This window comes from Anabrus simplex, chromosome 2 (assembly GCF_040414725.1).
Source record: "Anabrus simplex isolate iqAnaSimp1 chromosome 2, ASM4041472v1, whole genome shotgun sequence".
Taxonomy (NCBI): Eukaryota; Metazoa; Arthropoda; class Insecta; order Orthoptera; family Tettigoniidae; genus Anabrus; species Anabrus simplex.
The window spans coordinates 858114752-858141655 of NC_090266.1; the positions used below are offsets into that span (position 1 = coordinate 858114752).

General features: G+C 40.1%; 1 protein-coding gene across 1 annotated transcript in view; it reads right to left on the reverse strand.

Annotated features, from left to right (window-relative positions):
- Positions 1-26904, reverse strand: part of Vps13D (vacuolar protein sorting 13D) — an 866734-nt gene that overhangs the window by 236346 nt on the left and 603484 nt on the right. Inside the window, 2 exon segments of the mRNA XM_068226303.1 lie at positions 10461-10683; positions 21792-21945. Coding sequence (XP_068082404.1) covers positions 10461-10683; positions 21792-21945 — 377 coding nt within the window.

Here is a 26904-nt window from a genome sequence, read left to right on the forward strand (position 1 = left end):
GTGCGGAAAGTTACCCCTCCACGTTCCGGAACGCGCGTTCTACTATGACGCGGAGCGGATAAATTTCGAGTTGAAATTACTCTGTAACATACTATTGTTTTAAAATGTAAAGGCAGTTTCGAATTAAAAGTCTCTGAATTTCGGTAATGGGGCCGACATTGTACTTCGAATTACGAATTATCCGTATTTCGAATTAAACAATTGAAATAACATACAAAACTGTATCTCATGTTTCCGGGAACGAGAGCTACTTCGAATTAGGCGGGATTTTGAATTAACCGATTTCGAATTATCGAGGTTCTACTGTAAATACACAAGTTAAAGTTTGGTTATCTTACTCCAAAACTGCCATTTCTGTGAACAGAATCCAATGACCACATTTTCTAGGAATCCTAGAATGGTGTTATATGGATTATTCTTTTTCAGCCAATTTGGAAGTTACGGATTATATATAGAGACAAGATTTTCCAGTGTAATTTTTGAATAATTTTGGTTTTTAAATACAAGAAGTTTGGTGTTATCAGAGTTGTTAAATAATGAAGTTAATGACAAAATACTTGTGCATATTATGTGTAATATACGTTCATAACCTAAATATTAGTTAGATTATTCAAGTTCACTCTAGTAATTTGAAAACAATCAAAAAAATTAATGAAAATCATCACATTTGCAATTTAAAATTAATATGGGAATAAAGAATCACAAAATGTACATAGTACTAAGCGGTATGGATAACGTGTCGACTCATTCAAAAGCTACCATTGTTAACATTTCAGCATTTTCCGGCTTAAGACTTTTTCATCCATCACACACAATTACAGAGTATTTAGAGAACAATCTTTCAGCATCAACATTAGATGAAGGGATCCAAATTCATTTTTACAATGCCACAGAAAACTCTGGATTTTCAGTCTGCTACGGTAATAGAGTAGACTGTACAGTCCACAACAGTCCTCTGCACTGAGGGTCGGGCGGCGAGAAGTAACTCTACCTCCTAACAGAACCAATGGCTTCGGGCAGATGAGTTCTCTTAGGTAGGGTGATGTTCCCCTCAGTGTAGGAAATTAAACTGGAACTCATCAAGCAGTGTCCAAAGCGCCTGTACTCCATGATAGGAGCAACCTCATCACCTGCTGGCAGCAGCTCTAAAATGCCTTTGGAAGTGGTGACATTGTAATAACAGCCTAAAAATGAATGCAAATATAGTGCAGCCTCGGAAAATGCTAGGGCGTCCCCAGCAGGCGATGTGCAATTCTTCAGGTACTGGGGAAGCTGTGAAAAGTGGGCAACCAGTATCACAATATATCCGAATCAGGACAGTCAACTGCCTGATCCTGACAGACAAGACCGAATAGCTGATAGAGTACATGAAAGAGAAGAACATAGCCATCCTTAGTCTTAGTGAAACAAAATGGAGAGGAAGAGGGGAAAGTGAACTGAAGGAAAGGTACAGACTGTTTTACAGTGAAGGACAGGGTGCAGTAAATGGAGTAGGAATGATCATTACAAAGGATGTCCTGGAAATTGTACAGGTAAAGAAGATCAATGACAGAATGATCATATCGAGGATACAGTTTGAGGCACGATCTTGAGATCTGTTGCAAGTATATACACCATAAACTCGAAATATAGAAGGGAATACAGAACAATTCCTTGAAGAAGTGGAGAAATAGAGAGAAGGCAAAGAAGTAATTATAATGGGAGATCTGAAGGCACATGTGAGACGAGAGAGAGACTGGAAAGAGAAGAGATCCGGGGGACTTACGAATATTGCAACAAGAATCAAGGCGTGGATTTTAACTGACTTTTGCCAGAGGAACCAACTAATAATAGAAAACATATGGTTCAGGAAGAAAAGTAGCCAGAACATTACCAGGTATGGATGGGTGGAGAACGTAGTGGAAAAAGGACATTGGAAAGACCTTATAGATATTACAGCTATGCCTGAGGAAGTGTTTGCTACTGCTGCTCTATGGCCACCCCCCAAAGTTGAAAGTGTGCCAGGTTACAAAACTACAAGAAAAAAAAAAAGAGAAACAAAGATTAAGGTCTAGAGACTGAAGGGAAAGGAGGTTACGGAGGAGTTCAGAAAAAAATTACAAATCTGATTCCAAAGACAAATATTAGTCATGTTGAACCGGAAGGGAATAATTTTAAGAGTGCATTTGTAAGGCGTGCAGAGAAAACATGTGGCAAAACATCAGGAAAGGCAAGAGAGAAAGAGACAACATGGCAGAATGATAGAGTGAGAGATAAAGCAGAGGGAAAGAAGAAAACTTGGAAGGAATGGAAAACACAAAAGAATGAAGACAGATGGAAGCAAAAAAAAGTTTGTAAAAAAAGTAACAGCCGAAGAAAAATTTGGAAACATTCACCCAAGAAATAATGAAAAAATGGGAAAAATTATGATATGGAATTATAAGAAAATGGAGGAATGAAAAGGTAAACACAGGATTGTGAAGAATAAAGGAGTACCCCTAATGCTGACAAAACCAGACAAGATAATGAACAGGTCGAAATAAGTTTTCAGTGAACTGCTGAACGTAAGAAACCAGACGTGGAGAAGGTACCCAGGCAGCAGAAATAGAAAATGTAACAGAGATGGAATCAGATATTACAATGACAGAGGTGAAAGAGGCAACTAAAAACAATGAAGATGGGAAAAGCAGTGGGAACAAATGAAGTAGCCATAGAATTGATCAAGGTTGCAGGACTAGTGAGAATCCAGTAGACTTACAGAATATTCAAGCGTGTATGAAAGAGAGTGCTCAAGGATTGGGAAAAGAGGGTTATAATTAACATCATTCAAAAAAGGAGATAAGAAGAAAGAATCGCCATCCTATCCCGTACAGCCAAGATAATGGAAAGGATATTAGAAAGAATTAGAGAAAAGGTGGAAGTGAGTTACAAGAGGAACAATTTGGATTCAGAAGTGGAAGGTCAACAGCAGAACCCATTTTTTATTCTGAGATAGATCACGGAAAAGAGCTGGGAATATTGGAAAGATATAGTAATGACCCTCCCCTGCGAACCATGTGACCTTGCCGTGGTAGGGAGGCTTGCGTGTCCAAATGTTGCAGGTAGCCGAGCCGCAGGTGCAACCATATCGGATGGGTATTTGTTGAGAGACCAGACTAAGGAATGGTTTATCGAAAGGGGGGTAGCAGCCTTTCAGAAGTTGCAAGTACGGCAGTCTAGATGATTGACTGATATGGCCTTGTAAAAATACTCAACATGGCTTACCTGTGTTGATACTCCTACACGGCTGAAAACAACGGGAAACTACAGCCGTGACTAACTCCCGAGGACATGTAGCTCTCTCTGTATGAATGATGTACTGATGATGGCTTCCTCCCGGGTAAAATATTCCGGAGGTAAACTAGTCCCCCATTCGGATCTCCGGGTGGGGACTACACGAGAGGGGGCAATCATCAGGAAGATGGATACTGACATTCTGCGAGTAGGAGCGAGGAATGTTAGAAGTTTGAATCGTTGTGGTAGATTAGAGAATCTCAAAAGGGAGATGGATAGACTAAAGTAAGATGTAGTTGGTATAAGTGAAGTACGTTGGCAGGAAGAAAAAGGATTTTTGGTCAGGCGACTACCGAATTATCAACACAAAATCAAACAGGGGAAATGCAGGAGTTGGTTTAATAATGAATAAGAAAATAGGGCAACGGGTAAGCTACTACAACCAGCATAGTGAAAGAATTATTGTCGTCAAGATAGACACCAAACCAATGCCCACCACAATAGTGCAGGTCTATATGCCTACTAGCTCAGCGGATGATGAGGAAGTCGAAAGAATATATGAAGAGATATAAGATTTAATACAATATGTAAAAGGTGACGAGAATCTAATTGTGATGGGAGACTGGAGCGCAGTGTTAGGCCAAGGAAGAGAAGGTAATACAGTAGGAGAATTCGGACTGGGACAAAGGAACGAAAAAGGAAGTCGGCTGGTTGAATTCTGCACTGATCATAATTTAGTCCTTGCCAATACTTAGTTCAAACACCACAAAAGAGGGCTGTATACGTTGACGAGACCTGGAGACACTGGAAGGTATCAAGTAGACTTCATTATAATTAGGCAGAGATTCAGAAACCAGGTGTTGGATTGCAAAACTTTCCCAGGAGCAGACGTGGACTCTGACCACAACTTGTTGGTCATGAAGCTGAAGAAATTAAAGAAAGGAAAGAATGCAAAAAAAGATTGGATCTAGACAAGTTGAAAGAAAAGAGTGTGAGGGATTGTTTCAAGGAACATGTTGCACAAGGACTAAATGAAAAGGCTGAAGGAAACACTATAGAGGAAGAGTGGATACTCATGAAAAATGAAGTCAGTAGGGCTGCTGCAGAAATGTTAGGAAGGAAGAAAAGATCAACTAAGAATCAGTGGATAACTCAGGTGATACTAGACCTGATTGATGAACGACGAAAATGCTCGAAGAATGCTAGAAATGAAGAGGGCAGAAAAGAATACAGGCAATTAAAGAATGAAGTGGATAGAAAGTGCAAGGTAGCTAAAGAAGAACGGCTGAAGGAAAAGTGCAAGGATATTGAAGGTTGCATGGATCTAGGAAAGGTAGATGCTGCATACAGGAAAATCAAGGAAACCTTTGGAGAAAGGAAATCTAGGTCTATGCATATTAAGAGCTCAGGTGGAAAGCCACTTCTAGGGAAAGAAGACAAAGCAGAAAGATGGCAGGAACATATCCAACAGTTGTATCAAGATAAAGAAGTAGATAATTTGGTTCTGGAACAAGAAGAGGCTGTTGATGCTGATGAAATGGGAGATCCAATTTTGAGGTCAGAGTTTGACAGAGCTGTGAGCAATCTAAATAGGAACAAGGCACCTGGAATTGATGACATTCCCTCTGAATTACTGACTACCTTAGGAGAAACCAGCATAACAAGGTTAGTGTGTAAGATGTACGAGACAGGAGAAGTCCCATTCAATTTTCGTCAGAATTTTGTTATACCTATTCCCAGGAAAGCCGGTGCTGACAGGTGTGAAAACTGGGGAAGGATTCTGATGGACCTTCTGCCTCCTTGGTGATCCAGCATGTCGGCACTCTGCGGACTGACGTGGTTCGTATGACAAGAATTGATCGCTCTCCTGTTGCCAGCGTGCAAGGTGGTCGGAGCATATTGCATAGGCACCCACCTTTGACCTTCCGTCAGTGCATGCGGTACCCACCGCGATGCGATTTTGCGCAGCTGCAGCTTATTATGCAATACCCCGTGGACGGTGCTTTTCTCGATGCCACTTGCCCTCTCTAACTCCAGTAGCGTCCATCGTCTGTCTTCATCCAGGAGCTGCTCGATGACAGCACGTGCCACGTGGGTCCGCACACTGACAGGTCGTCCCGAACGTTGCTCATCACTGGTTGACACACATCCTTGCTGAAACTTTCCTACCCACCATGCTACTGTACGGTATGGTAGGGCATTATTCCCAAGGGCTTCCACTAATTCACTGTGACATTCCATTGCATTTCTCCCTCGGAGAACATCTATTTTAATGTCAGCGCGCTGCTGAACACGGGTTACTTCCATCTCGCACAACAATCACCAACTGACTGATTTCACAGCCCTCGCTGCGCTACTACCAGCTATCACAGAGCCATCTGTTGTTCTGCATACACACAATGCCTGCAGAATTTGCACACGACACATATACGTTTGTGATCCGTTCACATATCTACAAGAAAAAAAATAGTTGGCATGAATTTTGTCCCAATCCTCGTATAAGCGGGATTTTTGAAAAGAAACGTTATGTCCCTGCGGTTCGAATTCTATGTAGAAATTTCAGGTCCCATGGCTACGATCATGGTATCAACAATCATGTAAAACTAAAAAGATTACTTTGTTTTAAATGATGGAGTATCAAAAGAACTGGAGGATATACAAGAACCTCGTTTATCCGGCCCTCATTAATGCGGATCTTCTGTTTATCCAGATCGAAAATAATAATTTATTTTTACTTGTACAGTATTTCTTTTACAAGTTCAGTTCTTCTTGAATGTCTTTTCCACCAAGGATAGTTAGTGGCAGGAATTGGAAGTAAGTCGGCCGCGGTCTATCAAAGGTCCCATCCCGGCATTCACCTGGAATTGAGAATGTGAAACTGTGGACTCTTCTGAGTCCCTTGACACATTTGCACGCATTTCAGGATGCTCGGACGTAGATGTGTACGACGTAAATGACTAGTTGAAAAGTAACTGTAATTCAGGCTACGGCATAATGTCAGATGAATAAATTATTGCCTCTTGTTCCTCAGCAGGTAATGATGAGAGTGATGGTGAATTAAAAAATGAAACCAGCTCTCCATCAAAAGAAACAATGACTCATGGAGATACAACAATGCAGCTGGACGAACTGATGGTCTATTTAGAATCCCAGACTGAAACCACACCGGCAGAACTGATGTTTTGCCGGGCTGAGAGGCTCAGACGGTTGAGGTGCTGGCCTTCAGACCCCAACTTGGCAGGTTCGATCCTGGCTCAGTCCGGTGGTATTTGAAGGTGCGCAAATACGACAGCCTCGTGTCGGTAGATTTACTGGCATGTAAAAGAACTCCTGCGGGACTAAATTCCGGCACCTCAGCGTCTCCGAAAACCGTAAAAGAGTAGTTAGTGGGACGTAAAGCAATTAACATTACATTAGAACTGATGATAGTAAAACGTCTTCATGATCGTGCCGCACGCAAATGGTATACAAATGTCAAACAGAGAAAGCTCACACATTATTTTAGTGCATAAAACAGTGTCGTAAAGGTAAGAAAAGTGTTCTTATATTATTTTTTTTTGTACAATTGAAAATGGTTCATGTTTGTGGGTTACTGTAGTCACGTCCTAGTTCGTGAACCATGGGCAACGGCTGAGCGGCCTAGTAAGTGGTCCTGAGAGTCGGGATACCAGTTGCTATGGAATGGGAGTGGGCATCTCGGACATATTCTGAGTCGTGGCCCTCCTTGTGCTCAGGCGGCTAGGACTACACAATTCACCGGTGGTCCATAACCCGTTAGAGGAGAGATCCTCACTTGGACTATGTGCAAGTAGGGCAGCATCCTGCTTCATTAATTTACCGAGCTCAGAACACTTTAAGCAAGCCTCGGACCTATGGGAGTAATGGAGTCCCACTCCCATTTGACAGGCGAGCGACTCCTTGGAAACAGCTTGGCGAACGAAATGGAATTCGATGGGGAGCTATCAATATTAATGGGGCTTATGGAAGAAAGAAGGTAGAACTTGCTGAGTCAGCAAAGAGGATGCATCTGGATGTGCTAGGAGTAAGTGATATTCGGGTAAGGGGAGATAAGGAGGAAGAGATAGGAGATTATAAAGTGTACTTGACGGGTGTTAGAAAAGGAAGGGCAGAGTCTGGGGTAGGGCTCTTTATCAGGAATACCATTGCACGCAACATAGTTTCTGTTAGGCACGTAAGTGAGCGAATGATGTGGGTAGATTTGTCTGTGGGAGGAATTAGGACAAGAATTGTGTCCGTGTATTCACCATGTGAGGGTGCAGATGAGGATGAAGTTGACAAGTTTTATGAAGCATTGAGTGACATCGTGGTCAGGGTCAACAGCAAGGATAGAATAGTGCTAATGGGCGATTTCAATGCGAGAGTTGGGAATAGAACTCAAGGATACGAAAGGGTGATTGGTAAATGTGGGGAAGATATGGAAGCTAATGGGAATGGGAAGCGTTTGCTGGACTTCTGTGCTAGTATGGGTTTAGCTGTTACGAATACATTCTTCAAGCATAAGGCTATTCACCGCTACACATGGGAGGCTAGGGGTACCAGATCCATAATAGACTATATCTTAACAGACTTTGAATTCAGGAAATCTTTTAGGAATGTACAAGTTTTTCGGGGATTTTTCGATGATACAGACCATTATCTGATGTGTAGTGAACTAAGTATCTCTAGGCCTAGGGTAGAGAAAGTGAAATCTGTCTGCAAACGAATAAGGGTAGAAAATCTCCAGGATGAGGAAATTAGACAGAAGTACATGGATATGATTAGTGAGAAGTTTCGAACAGTAGACAGTAAGCAGGTTCAGGATATAGAAAGTGAATGGGTGGCATACAGGGATGCTGTAGTAGAAACAGCAAGGGAATGCCTAGGAACAACTGTGTGTAAAGATGGGAAAAGGCAAACATCTTGGTGGAATGATGAAGTGAGAGCAGCCTGTAAACGTAAAAAGAAGGCTTATCAGAAATGGCTTCAAACAAGGGCCGAGGCAGACAGGGATTTGTACGTAGATGAAAGAAACAGAGCGAAACAAATAGTTGTTGAATCCAAAAAGAAGTCATGGGAAGATTTTGGTAATAACCTGGAAAGGCTAGGTCAAGCAGCAGGGAAACCTTTCTGGACAGTAATAAAGAATCTTAGGAAGGGAGGGAAAAAGGAAATGAACAGTGTTTTGAGTAATTCAGGTGAACTCATAACAGATCCCAGGGAATCACTGGAGAGGTGGAGGGAATATTTTGAACATCTTCTCAATGTAAAAGGAAATCATCTTGGTGGTGTTGCAAACAGTCAAGCTCTTGGGGAGGAGGAAAATGATGTTGGTGAAATTATGCTTGAGGAAGTGGAAAGGATAGTAAATAAACTCCATTGTCATAAGGCAGCAGGAATAGATGAAATTAGACCTGAAATGGTGAAGTATAGTGGGAAGGCAGGGATGAAATGGCTTCATAGACTAGTAAAATTAGCGTGGAGTGTTGGTAAGGTACCTTCAGATTGGACAAAAGCAGTAATTGCACCTATCTATAAGCAAGGGAACAGGAAGGATTGCAACAACTATCGAGGTATCTCATTGATTAGTATACCAGGCAAAGTATTCACAGGCATCTTGGAAGGGAGGGTGCGATCAGTCGTTGAGAGGAAGTTGGATGAAAACCAGTGTAGTTTCAGACCACAGAGAGGCTGTCAGGATCAGATTTTCAGTATGCGCCAGGTAATTGAAAAATGCTACGAGAGGAATAGGCAGTTGTGTTTATGTTTCGTAGATCTAGAGAAAGCATATGACAGGGTACCGAGGGAAAAGATGTTCGCTATACTGGGGGACTATGGAATTAAAGGTAGATTATTAAAATCAATCAAAGGCATTTATGTTGACAATTGGGCTTCAGTGAGAATTGATGGCAGAATGAGTTCTTGGTTCAGGGTACTTACAGGAGTTAGACAAGGCTGTAATCTTTCACCTTTGCTGTTTGTAGTTTACATGGATCATATGCTGAAAGGTATAAAATGGCAGGGAGGGATTCAGTTAGGTGGAAATGTAGTAAGCAGCCTGGCCTATGCTGACGACTTGGTCTTAATGGCAGACTGTGCCGAAAGCCTGTAGTCTAACATCTTGGAACTTGAAAATAGGTGCAATGAGTATGGTATGAAAATTAGCCACTCGAAGACTAAATTGTTGTCAGTAGGTAAGAAATCCAACAGAATTGAATGTCAGATTGGTGATACAAAGCTAGAACAGGTCGATAATTTCAAGTATTTAGGTTGTGTGTTTTCCCAGGATGGTAATATAGTAAGCGAGATTGAATCAAGGTGTAGTAAAGCTAATGCAGTGAGCTCACAGTTGCGATCAGCAGTATTCTGTAAGAAGGAAGTCAGCTCCCAGACGAAACTATCTTTACATCGGTCTGTTTTCAGACCAACTTTGCTTTATGGGAGCGAAAGCTGGGTGGACTCAGGATATCTTATTCATAAGTTAGAAGTAACAGACATGAAAGTAGCAAGAATTATTGCTGGTACAAACAGGTGGGAACAATGGCAGGAGGGAACTCGGAATGAGGAGATAAAGGCTAATTTAGGAATAAACTCGATGGATGAAGCTGTACGCATAAACCGGCTTCGGTGGTGGGGTCATGTGAGGCGAATGGAGGAGGATAGGTTACCTAGGAGAATAATGGACTCTGTTATGGAGGGTAAGAGAAGTAGAGGGAGACCAAGACGACGATGGTTAGACTCTGTTTCTAACGATTTAAAGATAAGAGGTATAGAACTAAATGAGGCCACAACACTAGTTGCAAATCGAGGATTGTGGCGACGTTTAGTAAATTCTCAGAGGCTTGCAGACTGAACGCTGAAAGGCATAACAGTCTATAATGATAATGTATGTATGTATGTATGTATGTATGTACAATTGAAAAAACGTATTAATGTACAACTTATGTTAATATACTGTATTATATAGCTGTACTGTATTTGTTTTTTAGTTTTTCTGGATTATCTGGATAAACAAGGTTTTTGTGTACTAGTTTAAAAACCAATAAAAAGGGATAAGTCGCAAGAAGATGAGCATTAAGAAATGAGTTACATCAGTATAAATTAATAATTATTTAAATGGCAAAGTCCTAGCTACCAAAGTATACTCATTCACCTCAAGGTCAAACAAAAATTACATCTCATTACCAGACATTTGTTACAATTTTATTTACCTGTAAGGACGATCGCGATTGCTATGACAGAGACGTGGTTCCTCGACTACTTCACCAGGTCGAGTGACATGGCTCCATTCCACAGCCTTGTTGCTGAATTGATACCACTGCCTGCTAGGGTGGGCCTGATCCAAAGGACGAACCCACATGTGAGCCAAAACATGCGATAAAGGTATAGGCAGAACACTGGATGACGGCACTTGTAAGCATTTCGTGGCTGAATCTACAAAAGGAATCATGGAATTTCAAAATCATGTAATTATAATAGTACATATCAAATTGTCACCAGAATAAACTCTCAAACACACTGACATTCTTGTATTATTTTTCATTTCACCAGTGTTATAATATGTGTATCTTAAGGCTTGAACTTGCAGAAGACACGCTGTGTCCAAAAAAGGACTGGCACACAGACATCAGTATCTTGCAAGAGGCTAATACCAAGAGCACTCAGGCAATGATTACCATACCACAATCTTGATGAGCAGGCATTGTCATCCACATGCTTAGCACATGCCTTCTAAAGCAAGTGATTGTCTCTTAATTGAAGTAGTGTCTAATTGGCTGATGCTGTGATACACTTTCCCCAGGAGCCCACAACGTTCTGAACAGTGACAAAGGAAGTCCAATGAACAAGAGTGTGCAAGATAACAAGGAAATGAAAAAATTAAGGAACAATGTTATGTTTATGGTGCATCCAATCAATACACATCACTTTACAAGTGAAAATTATTTAATATAAAAACATATTAAACATATTTTGGGACAGGTTTCGTCTCTATTTGAGACTTCTTCAGCCATAAAATCACATGGTTGATTACAAAACTCATGGTTCAGAAAATGAAAAAATGGAAGAACCCAATGGATTTTCAAGAACTATTTGAGAATACGCTAAAGATATAATATACACATTGTTTACACAAAATTGGCCTCACTTCTTGCAAAAGCTTTTGTTATCTTCAATGTTAAAATTTGAAATATAACTTGAGCCATAACGTCTCGTAACGGAATACAATGTTCATCGTTGCTGTCTAGTAATTTAAAACGGAAGAACACATGTCCTTTATGAACTGTTGAGATAACACTGAAGACAAAATATACACATTACTTAATAAAGCAGTTTAATACTTCTTGCAAACAATCTTTCTTCAATGTTAAATTGAACGACCTTACTTGAAAATGTTACAAGCAGTGTTGGTGTCTGGTAGTTTCAGTGTGTTGACTGAGGGAGACTGAAATTCTGGCCTCGGAATAAGATTGGAACCAAATCCACATCAGAACATTTACAAACTTTAACTCGTATGGAAATTTCTTCCAAAATTAAGCTATCCTGCTAGAAGAAATCTGAAGCCTTTGTCGTATGTGAGACCTGTGTAGAATCTCTTTTAAATATTTTCCGTATGATGTGGAATGTTGTTGTAAAATATTTTATTTGTAAATCATTTTAAGGAATGTTTACTGTATTATGTGGAATGTTGTGGTAGAAGATTTTATTCGTATTCCATTTAGCTACCTAACCTGTGTGGTGTAAAAGATTATTGTAGTATATTTTATTTGTATTCCCTTTATCTACTTAAGTAACTACTAGATTGTAAATTATTGTTCGGTAATAGCTGGAACAGTCCAGAAGAGTTGTGACGCAGACTTTTAGAACAGGGTGTATTGGCCCTTGTCAATTCTAGAAGCATATCCTTACTAATTCTAGAAGATGGAAAGTTCGCGATTAGTGTCTGTATATGTTCTGGAACATAGTCAAAACATCGTGACTGGATAAAGGGTTATGATTGGCGGATCTGGGTGGCGATAGGCAAGCTCCTGTGCTCTGATTGGTCACTCGGTAATCACATCAAGGCCAGACTTCCTTTTTTAAGGGAGCGAGGCAGGATTTCGTGGTCTTTCGATCTCTCGTCAGTCCAGCGTTTTTACGCACATCGGCGAATCCTTGCTCCCGAGATGGGCTACCTTGGGGTAAGCACTGTCAATTTCAGTTCCACATTAATTCACTTTTGATGTTAGCTTGTACTGTATTTTCACATAGGAGTTTGCCCTACTTGCCCAGACTCGCCACACAATTTCTCAGATGCCTTAGAAAACATGTTGATTTTCATTTAATATTGCAAGTGTATTCAGTGTTTCGACTTACCCTCAATACTATATTGTAGTAGTTGCATTATGTAAAGATATCTCTAGTTGAACCTCTTGACCTAATAGCAAACCATTTGGCAAAGTACTTCTGTAACACTCTTTTTGGTATTATTGTCTGGATGTAGTCCAAGATATTATACACGTGCACCTTAGATGATTTATTACTTTTAATGTTTGCATTGACACTATTAACAACTCATCATACTCATACAAGAATAACACACTTGTTGTTATGTATGTACATGTTACCAACTTCAACAAACTAAAAACTTTAAATACTAAAGAAAAGTAGTTCAAGATTCTGTGTCCTTACACATCAAATTTGTATTTTAGATTGTTTGGATGGATGAAATTTGTTTCACAATTTACCTTGTAATGTTTGTTTCGGGAAATAATATCTTGAATCAAGAGATCACCGTTGATTTTTCTGGAAACCCGCAACCTTCGTATCTCTATGGCCCTGGTAGGTTTGTCCAGGCCCGCTCCCGTTCGTTCCCTATAGCCGTCACGTTGCCAAACCTGATATGCATTTGTGTGTTTTAGTGCAGTTCACCTGATGTTTATTGTATGTTAATGTTTTCAGTGCCATGCAATTTGATTTATTTTCCTCTTTCTTAACTGTGAATCGTGTAATCACTGAATAGCCGGTTACAGTATGGCAAAGATCAGCGCTGCATGACCACCATATTCATGGCTTAAATCTTATGAATATTCCTTTTTTGAAAGACAAGGTCATCATATTTGGTGAAACTCCCTATAGCTGGTTCACGACTGAGCCTCGCTCTGACTTGTTTCTTGCCATGCTACTACACTCACTGTGTTGATGGGGTGACAGTATCTCATGGGGATCACTGTAAACACCTAGGTGTGTTAACATTGGGGGAATCACATTAATGAGGTTGTAAATAACTGTTACAGATCTCTTCATATGGCTTAGACAGCATTTAGGGGTTGTAGTAAAGATGTAAAGGAGACGGCATGTAAGTCTCCGGTAAGACCCCAATTAGAGTACGGTTCCAGTGTTTGAGACCCATACCACGATTACTTGATAAGAGAATTAGAAGAGATTCAAAGGAAAGCAGCATGATTTGTTCTGGGTGATTTCTGACAAAAGAGTAGTGTTACGAAAATGCTGGAAACTTACAGCTGGGAAGACTGGGGAGTAAGAAGACGAGCAGCTTTACTAAGTGGTATTTTCTGAGCTGTGAGTGGAGAGATGGCATGGAATGACATTAGTAGACAAATAAGCTTGAGTGGAGCTTTTAAAGGTAGGATGATGATAAAGTTGGAATTCAAGAGGGCAAACTGGGGCAAATATTCATTTATAGGAAGAGGAATTAGGGAAAGGAGTAATTTATCAATGGAAATGTTCATTCAATAAATTTCCAAGTTCTTTGAAATCTTTTAAGAAAAGACTAGACTTGGGTGACAATGCTAAATACAGATAGATGATGTCTGACTGACTGAAAGCGATATTATAGCTCATCAAACAGGCAGTAATATGTTTTATAACTATGGAATTCTTTGATAGAGACTTTTGACAATACATAGAGTACAAGGTGCATTTAAAATGTATTAACTGAACACATCCAATCAAGTAGATATCACACATGGTGCTTCAAAATATCAAGATTCCTGAAAATATAGCCACCATTTAAGGGAATAAAATGATCAGAATAAGATATGTTGCAGGCCATGAAAGAAACTTGATCACTGTAAGTATAGATCCACAACAGAACATCAGGATCACTGTTATAATGTACTGTACAAAATTGTACCAATTAGAGCTCTGCATTGCTGTGTTTTGCTTGAGCGTGAGCGAGGGGTCAGTTTGTTGGCTAGTACGTAACTGTGCAAGGCTTTTTCGCCCGCCAGTGGGCTAGAAGTGAGTGATGCTCGTGACGAGCAAGCTACACTCGTGGTGATAGTTGCTTAGTCAAGATGGAACATGAAACTAAAGAGGTAGTGAAGGATAAACTTGTAAGCCAGGAATAGTGTTTAAGGAAGCCAGTAGGCTTCAAAAGTGATGTGTGGGAAAAGTTTTCCATTGCAATTAATCATGATGGTAACCAGATAGACTTTGTATCCTGTAAAAAATGTACTTCACTGAGAATATATAAGGCTACAACACCACATCTGAGGTCAAACTTTAGAGGGACGTAAATTCAATAACATTAGCATTGAGGTCATACGTCTGCAGAGTATCTGTAAAGTACATGTTGACAGAACACAGAGTACTGTATCACAAGCTGTTAAAAACTGCTTACACAGAAATGTGTAAAAATGTGCACTTCTGATCTCTGTCCTTTTAGTGTCGTGTCGGGTGACGGTTTTCGTGATATGTCCAAAAAAGTAGTAAATATTGGTGCACAGTATGGAAGAGTAAAGAGTAAAGAGTCCCCTTCTAAAACCACCTCACGTAACACAAACAAAGGCCGCTGAAATAAATGTGAAGATGCTAATTAGGTTCATTCAAAATGGACAACAAAAAGCCTTGTCTTAGCGACATCTGTTTTCCAAGACAAGAGAAGAAACTAGAGAAAATATCAGAGAGGAAATCAAAAACAAGCTCATCGAACTGGGAGTAGAGCCTGAACTTACACATCTGTTTCATGTCAGACTGAGGATCAAATATCTTGAGGACCCTTGAACCTTATGTAGTGTAAGCAAATTATTATTAATTTTTTTGCATTTGTTCTATGTCACACCGACACAGATAGGTCTTATGGCAACGATGGGAGAGGAAAGAACTAGAAGTGGAAAGGAAACGGCCATGGCCTTAATTAAGGTACAGCCCCAGTGCTCTAGTACCAATACACTGTGTGTTCAGCATCATAAAAGCAACTTCACTTTTCTTTTATGTTACGGCTTTTTGAATAACCAAGAACAACCACAAAAACAATTTAAAAAATAAAATAAATAATATAATCATAATTGCACATCATCATCACCATCATCATCATCATCATCATCATCATCATTGCCCAACTGGTGTGAGAAATGAGTGAAGGCTACCCACTCAAGGGTGGTGTGGGCTAAGGAAGCGCAAATTTGATTGGCCACCATCCACACTGGTACTCTTACAAATCGCAGTCATGAACTATCTGATGTCCTGAAGGACCATCCCATGGACATTGCCTGCATCCAAGAATCCAAGTGGACCAGCTCAAAAGCTAAAGAAATTGGAGAAGGATAAAAGTTCTTCTAAAATGGAAAGACAACCAATCGAAATGGCATGGCCATTGTTGTGAGTTCGGAGCTCAGAGATAGTGTCACTGAAGTCATCCGCTTATCTAACCGACCTATGTCTGTTAACATCAATACTGGAAAAAATGTCCTGGGTGGTCTCCTAAGTACTCTCCAAAAACTGTATGTGCCAATAATGAAAAAGAGGAATTTTGGGTTAGCCTAGAAAATTATCTGCAATCCCTCGATAAGAATGAGCTCTTATTCGTAGGTGGTGATCTCAATGGGCACGCCGGACAAAGTCGAGACGGTTATGATAGAATGCATGGTGGCCAGGGCTTTGAAGAATTAGGACGAAAACCAAATCTTAGAGTGTGCCGAAGCGTATGATTTATGCCTGACAAATATATTTTTCAAGAAGCGCCCCTTGCATCAAATCACCTACAGCAGCGATGATACACAGATTGATTACTGGGTGAGAAGACGTAATCTGAAGTCGGTCAATGACACGAAAGTTATCCCGTCAGATATCCCTACACCCCAACATCATCTACTCCTCCTAAGCTTCAGGATTCACCTATATGTTCACAAAAAAGCTCTCAAGACTTATGGACGAGTGAATTAAGTGGTGGAAATTCAACCAGTACCGTGCAAAGTTGAAAACCTCCACTGGTGATTTAGATGATCTACAACATGGTCAAAATGCTGCTGAGGTTTGGGCAACGGCCAAGAAGATTTTAAAAACATGTGCACCAACCATTGTGGGCACAACAAAACCTGGTTGTTGTTTCTTCAAGGAGGTGGTTTGGTGGTGAAGCGAACATCTGCAAGATGCTACTAACGCAAAGAAGTTAGCCTGCAAGACCTGACTTAAGTTGGGACTCGATGAGGATCGTCAGAAGTAGACAGATGAAGTCGATGGCAAAAACAGAAGTGACAAAGGCAAAAGAGGACCCCTACAAGGCTGTCTATGATCAGCTGGACACACCAGAGGGTGCTAAAGAGATTGATCAGCAAAAAAAGCACTGCCATCACTCTGCACAGGATATTAGGCACATCATAACCATAAAGGATGAAAACCAGAAACTACTGTGAAGCCCAGCTGAAAACCTAAACCATCAGAAGAGACATTTTGAGACTATTATGTAATGAAGAATTTACGCATCCACCAATACCAACGGTGGAACCTGTGCTTGAACGAGCTTCAGTTATCATTGTTGAATAAGTTGCCACAGTTATCAACAAAATGAAAAATGGAAAGGTGACCGGACCAGAACACCTTCCAGCTGAAGTATGGAAGTTGCTTGAGCCTAAAGTAGCTCAGTTTCTAGCAGATCTATTGAACAAAATCACTGATGAAAATGAAACCCCTCCCATCTGGTTTATCAGCATTACAGTTCCAATATGGAAAGGTAATATCAGCGACTGCTGCAGTTGTAGATCAATCCACTTCCTTTGCCACACAATGAAGATTTTCGAACATGTCCTGGACGCACGCCTTCACAATATTGTTGATGTCACTCTGAAGCAATGTGCCATACATGCTGCACGCCTCTTAATGGAACGCCACCAAGAGAAACGGAATCCATTCTACATGGCATTCCTGAAACCTGGAAAGGCATTTGAAAAAGTGCAACATGATCTTATTTGGTATGCACTCAGTTGGATTATGTACCAGAAGTTTACGTTTGATGGAGCCAGCTCTTATACCAGAATGTCACCAATTATGTCTGATAGGCTCAGGAATATCAGCACCATTTAATATCTATGTTGGCATGCACCAGGGATCGGTTATATCTCGGCTTTTATTCATCTTATGTCTTGACACCATCACTGCAGAATTGCATACATCACATATTTGGACTTTGATTTATGCTGCTGATTTTGTGGTCTCCTGCAAATCTTGGTTAAGAACTATAACAGCTAGTCGAACACTGGAAAAGTCACTTGGATAAATGCGGACTGCGATTTAACGTCAGGAAAACAGAATAACTGGAACGGGTCCATCAACATTGACATTGATCTTCCTAATAAATCGGTTTAAATATTTGGGATCAGTCATTGCTTCAGATTGTGATACACTGCCAGATGCAAGGAATAGAATAAATGCAGCCTGGATGAAGTGGCGCCAAGTTACTGGAGTCCTTTCCAACCGGCAGATCCTGCTGTATTTAAAATCAAAGATTTATAGAACAGTCGTTCGTCCCGTAGCACTATATGGGGCGGAATGCTGGCCAGTCATAAATAGGCATGAACAATATAATATCCCCACGTCATGGAAGTGAGGGTGCTTTGATGGCCTCTGAGACCCAGTAAAACCGGGCGAGTTGGCCGTGCGCGTAGAGGCGCGCGGCTGTGAGCTTGCATCCGGGAGATAGTAGGTTCAAATCCCACTATCGGCAGCCCTGAAGATGGTTTTCCGTGGTTTCCCATTTTCACACCAGGCAAATGCTGGGGCTGTACCTTAATTCAGGCCACGGCCGCTTCCTTCCAACTCCTAGGCCTTTCCTATCCCATCGTCGACATAAGACCTATCTGTGTCGGTACGACGTAAAGCCCCTAGCAAAAAAAAAAAAAAAAAAGACCCAGTAAAGTGGACTATATAAGGAATCAGGATGTCAGAGCAGCATTTGCAGTGGCTCTAATTACTGACAAAATGTGGGAAACTTGTCTAAGTTGGTATGGTCACATACTGCACAGCAGTAGTACGTTATTTGCGAAGATGGCACTAGATTTGAACCCCGACAGCCATCGACCAAGGGAATGGGCAAGGAAGAAATGGGTTGACAAACTACGGAAGGTCATGTGTTTGGTGGGCCTTCCTCCAGTTGACGCCAAGGATCAGAAGCGATGGAAAGCAAAATGCAGAAAAGTGGACCCTACAATTACACGGGAAAAACGCTAGGAAGAATAAAACATCATCATCATCATAGTCATCATCACACTAATGAATTGTGTTTCCTCCACAATGAAATACTCAACGTTCACAGGGAGCATTGGTTAGATTCTCTTTCACTGCAGTTACGCATGGAATGGAACATTTTCAAGTCATGAAACCCTTTGTTCTGCAAAAACTCTTGAATCTTTGTCAGGCAGACTGCACGTCAAGAGAATTGGCCACAAAGATCGGGTGCTGTGGGTTGATAACTGTGATATATGTTAAGAATTATATTTACGTATTTAGGTAGGAAATACTCCAACATGTAACAAATAATCTACTTTTGTCATTCTGCGACTTACAATTTTTTCAGGAAACTGGAGAAGTGGTGGCTGCATATATCCTCAAAGACTAAGGGAAAAACCCTAACACAAAACTAGCCTACTTGGGGGCTTAGGTGGCAGGCCCACCAGCAACCTCGGGTGCTGTGGGCCAATAACTTGCACACCTTAAATTCAATTATTAAAGAAACATTTACGAAGCATAGCTGGGGATGAGGAAGATGACAAACAATAAGAATGAGATGGTGCAGCTTCGTGGATGCCCTATGTTCTGGCAGTAGCTGTAGTAAATAAGTCAAGTAAGACATGTAAGTCATACTATTTAATATACCATATTTACTGGCATAATCCTTGCCAAAGTTTACTTCACGCACCCCAATTTCTCGAGAAACGAAATAGGAGAAAAAGTATAAGTATTCCCGGTGTTATTTCACACGTCCCATTCGACAATAATATCAGTTGCAGTTATGAATCTCCACTCCTCTAAACCTTGAAATCATGTTTATTTCTGCCCCTTCTAGGATCCTCTGTTAAAGAGTAACCTCAAGGTCACCAGAACCAGTGCAATGCTTTGTGTAAGGGTGCCTTTGGCCTCCTACTCCTCTTCCTGTTCTCCTGCATGGCATAAGCATGCTGACTTGTAGTCTTGAAATTAGCAATGTTTTCTGGGCTAATTAGCTGCTGTGTTTGAGTAGAATTTTATGTACTGCCTTCTTTTTTTTTTTTTTTTTTTTTACATGTAGGATATTAGTTTTCAGAATTTATCCCTTTTTATATCTGATTTATTTAATCTTAATTTAATCTTAATTTATTAATTTAATCTTAATTCATTTCATCTTAATGTAATCTCACCATTCTTGTATTATTATTAATTTAATTTGTATTAGATCTAGTTATTGTAAGTAATACAATGCAATATATGTATATTTCAGTTCCTGGTTAGATGGAAGAGAAGGCCTGTACGCCTTAATCTTGCCAGGTAAAATAAAACATTGCTAAACTAAACTAGAAGCACATAGAAGCAAACTGAAATGATGTACGATTGGCAAGTATTACAGAAATACGGCTGAATTTAAACTCTTCATAGTACAGTATGCTAAGGAACATGGTAACAGACCAGCAGGTCTTAATTTAATCTACGATAATGATGTAAGCAAATGAATGAACTTCAAGAAAAGAAAAATCATGTAAAGCTTTCCAAAATCCAAACAGCATACAGTTTCCAGATTGGAATACATTCAGGCTCTATGTAGCGAAAAATATGTATTTACCCATGAAATGATACAATTTAAAACACATGTGATAGATACAAAGTACGGCATCAATTTCTCAAAGTGAGCTGGGGCTGGACAACTGTATTTATGTAACCTCTCGCTCAGATGCTGAACGTCATTGTGCCAAAGAATGTCAGAAGACTACAAAGAAAAAATTAAAAACTTCATCGATACGTTATTAGGAAGAGAAAAGAGAAGACGTACTTGTTTTCCCACATTAGGCAACACCAACCTGATCCCAGCAAATTTTGACATGCCTCAGAATCAAACCACTGAGTGTCTGGATTTTGTGTGCATGGAACATTAATAATAATAATGTTATTGGCTTTACGTCCCACTAACTACTTTTACGGTTTTCAGAGATGCCGAGGTGCCGGAATTTAGTCCCGCAGGAGTTCTTTTACATGTCAGTAAATCTACCGACATGAGGCCGACATATTTGAGCACCTTCAAATTCCACCGTACTGAGCCAGGATTGAACACGCCAAGTTGGGATCAGAAGGCCAGCACCTCAACCATCTGAGCCACTCAGCCTGGCATATGGAACATTATTTTGTCAGACATTCTTTCTAAAAGTTTTAAGAAAACAGGAATTACAAACACACTTAATGGAAGTGAAGATGACTATGTATGGAAAGGTGTAGATTCAGGCAGACAGCAGTTCTCCCAATTCCAATAGCAGTGATGAACAGATGTGGTAAGTCATGTATGAGATTTTAATATTACAATATTTTAATTTGCCAATACTGGTTACTTAATGTGAATAAATGCTGAGTGATTCTGTTGTCTTTTGTTCCAGGTATCTTTACCTGATCAATCCGCTCAACATTATGACAGGCCAGCATCGGAGGTGTGCACACAGTTCACTACCTCATACTTTATGGGCTTTACGAATCAATATAAGTGAAATACTGTGCATTATTATTGTTAAAAATATCATGGATTAAATTTAAAACATCATGCAATACCACACTTAAATTTATGCAATAACCCAAGCTGTATGGATATTAAGTTACCCTACAAAATATTCCCCAATCGATCAACTGGAGCAATTTCTATACATGAGTTTTTGGTAATAATATTTGAAGAGGAAAGTGCGAGAATTATGCCAGTAAATACAGTACCGTACTTCCATCCAATACACAGTAGCATGTCAGTAAATTTGCCCAGTTGTATTATGTCAACAAACGACAAGCAGCATTTAGGGCAATTTGTAATGAGTTTTTATCATTTTCAAACTCATTGTATAATAATGTAAGAGCACACTTTTATTGCTAATTTGAAGATAAACCTCCATGTATTAACTAGCTAAGACATTCCTATGATAATGCCCTCCTCCTTTTGTTTGTGATTGTAACCTAGGACATATAAATTTTCAATCGATCACTTTTTTGTGTTAGGATGTAAAGTGTCCTTTGAATTACTTTCCTTTAAATGACCCCAAAAGGTAAAACATGAAATGGAAGTAAATGTACAAATTATCTCTTCTGTATAAATATAATATTACCTCCTGTTAATGATGAAGTATTCTCTAACTTCAACTCCACTGGTTCTTGGAGTCTGTTGCACAACAGTAACGCTGACCGTACTGTCACCAATTTCTTGGCTGAACCTTCCAAAGTCACTTCAAAAACAATCCTTCCCTGTGGCACGTCCATATACTATGAAAGGAAAAATATATTTTAGTCTTTCTTAAATAGTCACAGTGATAATAAAAATTATGTGTGTTCTTCATACTTTCAATTACTTTTAGTCTTAAGAGATACCAGAGTGATAGAATATTGTCCTGAAAACAAGTTCTTTACTGGGTCAGTAAATCCGCTAACACATTAAGCTCTCCTAAAAGCTGGGCAGTTAATAGACAAAGACGGGGAAACCTGGGGGATAGATGAAGTAGCCACAAAAATGATCAAGGCTGCACGACCAGTAGGACTGGGGTGGACGCACAGACCACTAAAGAATGTATGGAGAAAGAAACAAGTTCCTGAAGACTGGAAAAAGGGAGTTATAATACCAATATTCAAGAAAGGAGACGAGAACATGTACAGTAACTACTAAGGATTCAGAATCATCTGACATGTTGCCAAAATAATGGAAGGAATATTGGAAACAAGAATTAGAGAGGAAGAGGAAAGACTATTACAACGGAAACTCTTTTCACTTTGAGGCAGAAAATAAAACAGAACTGGGAATAAGGAAAATATGGTGATAACTTATCGACTTGGAAAAGGCTTACGACAGTATGCCCAAAATAAACGTTTGGACCAAGTGAGTCAACCGTGGCGTTATGGGTGCGCAGCTGTGAGCTTGCATTCAGGAGATAATGGGTTTGAATCCCATTGTCAGCAGCCCTGAAGATGTTTTTCTGTGATTTCCCGTTTTCACACTAGCCAAATGCACCTTAATTAAGGCTACAGCCGCTTCCTTACCACTCCTAGCCTTTTCCTGTCCCATTGTCACAATAAAACTTACCTTGTTGGTGCGACGTTAAACAAGTTTGGGAAAGCCTGATATGCAGGGGTATGGGAAAGGAATTAATAACAATGGTAAAAGAAATTTACTGGAAATTGCTTTCAAGACAAGAGAGGATAAAAGAAAATTGTTTGGAATTGAAAATGGACTAAAACAAGGAAGTGTGCTGACTCCTTCACAGATCATAACGGTGATGGAGTACCTCATAAAGGCATCAAGGGAAACTTCTGGAAGTGCAAGAATGAATGTCATGATGTTTGCCACTGATTTTGTGATCTAGGGAAAGGATGAGAGGGAGGTGCAATGAACAGCCAAATGTAGTGAATGGAAAGACTGAACAATGGGGACTGAAGATAACTGTGGAGAAGTGCAAGACAATGGTGGTGACTAGAGGACAGAAAGAAGGAAAAGAAGCTATTAAAATTGGAGACAAGGAACCTGAAGTAGTGGAACAATTCAGACATTTGGGAAGTGAAATGATGGAAAATGCAAGAATGAATACGGAAATCAGTAGAAGAATACAACTTCGGAGTGTCTACCACCAGGTACAGAGGAGATAACTTATGTACTTGAATTGCTGCAGCTGTGTCAAGACAACAATGGGTAAAACAAAACCTGAAGTGGAATACAGTTTTGGATGAGGAATGGTGAAGAGACAAAACAGAGCGGAGAGGAACCATATTTGCCACCACCCGGTGGCAGGTGGAAAGTGGGAAAAAATGAAGGAGAAGAAGAAGAAGAAGAACAACAACAACAACAACCAAGTAACCAGCTGTGGCAACATTTGATTAAGAAATCTTAAGCAGTGGAGGTGAACATCTTATGAACTACGTTATGCAACCAGTTGGCCATAGTCAAGAGAGTGAAGAATTTACTGTCTTCATCATTATGAACCACTAAACTGAAGATACGAATACCATATTTACCTGACCGTAAGTCGACCACTTTTTAACTTCCCCCTTGTTCACGAAATGCCCCTCAGCTTAGAATTGGCATCGTTAACATGGCCCGAAAAGTAGACAACACACTTTATGTACACAATAGGAAAATGTTCCAAAAAAAATAACACCAGGAGCTGAAGGTCTGGTCATCATGTAGATTCAGGCTAGGTTTCATCAACAGTTGTTCAATATATACTACCCAGTTGTAAGTTAATATTCTTGTAATTATTTCTTCAAAATTTCCAGAGAAATATTAGCTAACACACTGTTAACTTTTTTTTTTGCTAGGGGCTTTACGTTGCACCGACACAGATAGGTCTTATGGTGACGATGGGATTGGAAAGGCCTAGGAGTTGGAAGGAAGCGGCCATGGCCTTAATTAAGGTACAGCCCCAGCATTTGCCTGGTGTGAAAATGGGAAACCACGGAAAAACATCTTCAGGGCTGCCGATAGTGGGATTCGAACCTACTATCTCCCGCATGCAAGCTCACAGCTGCGACACTGTTAACTCTAGCAAGAGTTACAGACAGTATGAATCTAGAAGGCAGTTTCAGAACCAAGCAGTTTTTGAGCACAACACAATGTGATTTTATTTGACTTTATAGCTGCAAAACATGGCACGTGAAATCAGAATAAACAAGTTGTTTCAACATTTGGAATCACAATCCTGAGCTAAACATGGGAAACTGTTTTTTACAGGCCTCTACCACTCTTTCCACCCTGTTCAGGACACCTGTGTAAATTGAATTTGATGGGGAGCTATCAATATTAATAAGGCTTATGGAAGAAAGAAAGTAGAACTGACTGAGTCAGCAAAGAGGATGCATCTGGATGTGCTAGGAGTAAGTGATATTCGGGTAAGGGGAGATAGCGAGGAAGAGATAGATTATAAAGTGTACTTGATGGGTGTTAGAAAGGGAAGGGCAGAGTATGGGGTAGGGCTGTTTATCAGGAATACCATTGCACGCAACGTAGTTTCTGTTAGGCACGTAAATGAGCGAATGTTGTGGGTAGATTTGTCAGTGGGAGGAATTAGCACGAGAACTGTCTCAGTGTATTCACTATGTGAGGGTGCAGATGAGGATGAAGTTGACAAGTTTTATGAAGCATTGAATGACATCATGGTCAGGGTCAACAGCAAAGATAGAATAGTGCTAAAGGGCGATTTCAATGTGATAGTTGGAAATAGAACTGAAGGATACAAAACGGAGATTGGTGAATATGAGGAAGATATGGAAGCTAATGGGAATGGGAAGCGTTTGCTGGACTTCTGTGCTAGTATGGGATTAGCAGTTATGAATACATTCTTCAAGCATAAGGCTATTCACCGCTACACATGGGAGGCTAGAGGTACCTGATCCATAATATTCTATATCTTAACCGACTTCAAATTCAGGAAATCTGTTAGGAATGTACAAGTTTTCCAGGGATTTTTCAATGATAGAGACCCTATCTGATCTGTAGTGAACTAAGTATCTCTAGGCCTAGGGTAGAGAAAGTGAAATCTGTCTGCAAACGAATAAGGGTAGAAATCTCCAGGACAAGGAAATTACACAGAAGTACATGGATATGATTAGTGAGAAGTTTTGAACAGTAGACCGTAAGCAGGTTCAGGATATGGAAAGAAAATGGGTGGCATACAGGGATGCTGTAGTAGATACAGCAAGGGATGCCTAGGAATAACTCTGTGTAAAGATGGGAAAAGGCGAACATCTTGGTGGAATGATGAAGCGAGAGCAGCTTGTAAACTAAAAAAGAAGGCTTATAAGAAATGGCTCAAAACAAGGCCGAGGCAGACTGGGATTTGTACATAGATGAAAGAAACAGAGCAAAACAAATAGTTGTTGAATCCAAAAAGAAGTCGTGGGAAGATTTTGGTAATAACCTGGAAAGGTTAGGTCAAGCAGCAGGGAAACCTTTCTGGACAGTAATAAAGAATCTTAGGAAGGGAGGGAACAAGGAAATGAACAGTGTTTTGAGTAATTCAGGTGAACTCATAATAGATCCCAGGGAATAACCGGACAGGTGGAGGGAATATTTTGAACATCTTCTCAACGTAAAAGGAAATCCTCCTGGTGGTGTTGCGAACAGTCAAGCTCATGGGGAGGAGGAAAATGATTTTGGTGAAATTACGCTTGAGGAAGTGGAAAGGATGGTAAGTAAACTTCATTTTCATAAAGCAGCAGGAACAGATGAAATAAGACCTGAAATGGTGAAGTATAGTGGGAAGGCAGGGATGAAATGGCTTCACAGAGCAGTAAGATTAGCATGGAGTGTTGATAAGGTACCTTCAGATTGGACAAAAGCAGTAATTGCACCTATCTATAAGCAAGGGAACAGGAAGAACTGCAAAAGCTATCGAGGTATCTCATTGATTAGTATACCAGGCAAAGTATTCACTGGCATCTTGGAAGGGAGGGTGTGATCAGTAGTTGAGAGGAAGTTGGATATGAAGACCAGTGTGGTTTCAGACCACAGAGGGGCTGTCAAGATCAGATTTTCAGTATGCGCCACGTAATTAAAAATGCTATGAGAGGAATAGGCAGTTGTGTTTGTTTCGTAGATCTAGAGGAAGCATATGACAGGGTACCGAGGGAAAAGATGTTCGCCATACTGGGGAACTACGGAATTAAAAATAGATTATTAAAATCAAAGGCATTTATAGTATGTTGACAACTGGGCTTCAGTGAGAATTGATGGTAGAATTAGTTCTTGGTTCAGGGTATTAAGAGGGGTTAGAAAAGGCTGTAATCTTTCACCTTAGCTGTTTGTAGTTTACATGGATCATCTGCTGAAAGGTATAAAATGGCAGGGAGGGATTCAGTTAGGTGGAAATTTAGTAAGCAGTCTGGCCTATGTTCACCTCTGCTGTTTGTAGTTTACATGGATCATCTTCTGAAAGATATAAAATGGCAAGGAGGGATTCAGTTAGGTGGAAATTTAGTAAGCAGTCTGGCCTACGCTGACGACATGGTCTTAATGGCAGATTGTGCCGAAAGCCTGAAGTCTAATATCTTGGAACTTGAAAATAGGTCAATGATTATGGATGAAAATTAGCCTTTCGAAGACTAAACTGATGTCAGTAGGTAAGAAATTCAACAGAACTGAATGTCAGACTGGTGATACAAAGCTAGAAGAGGTCGATAATTTCAAGTATATTGGTTGTGTGTTCTCCCAGGATGGTAAAATAGTAAGTGAGATTGAAT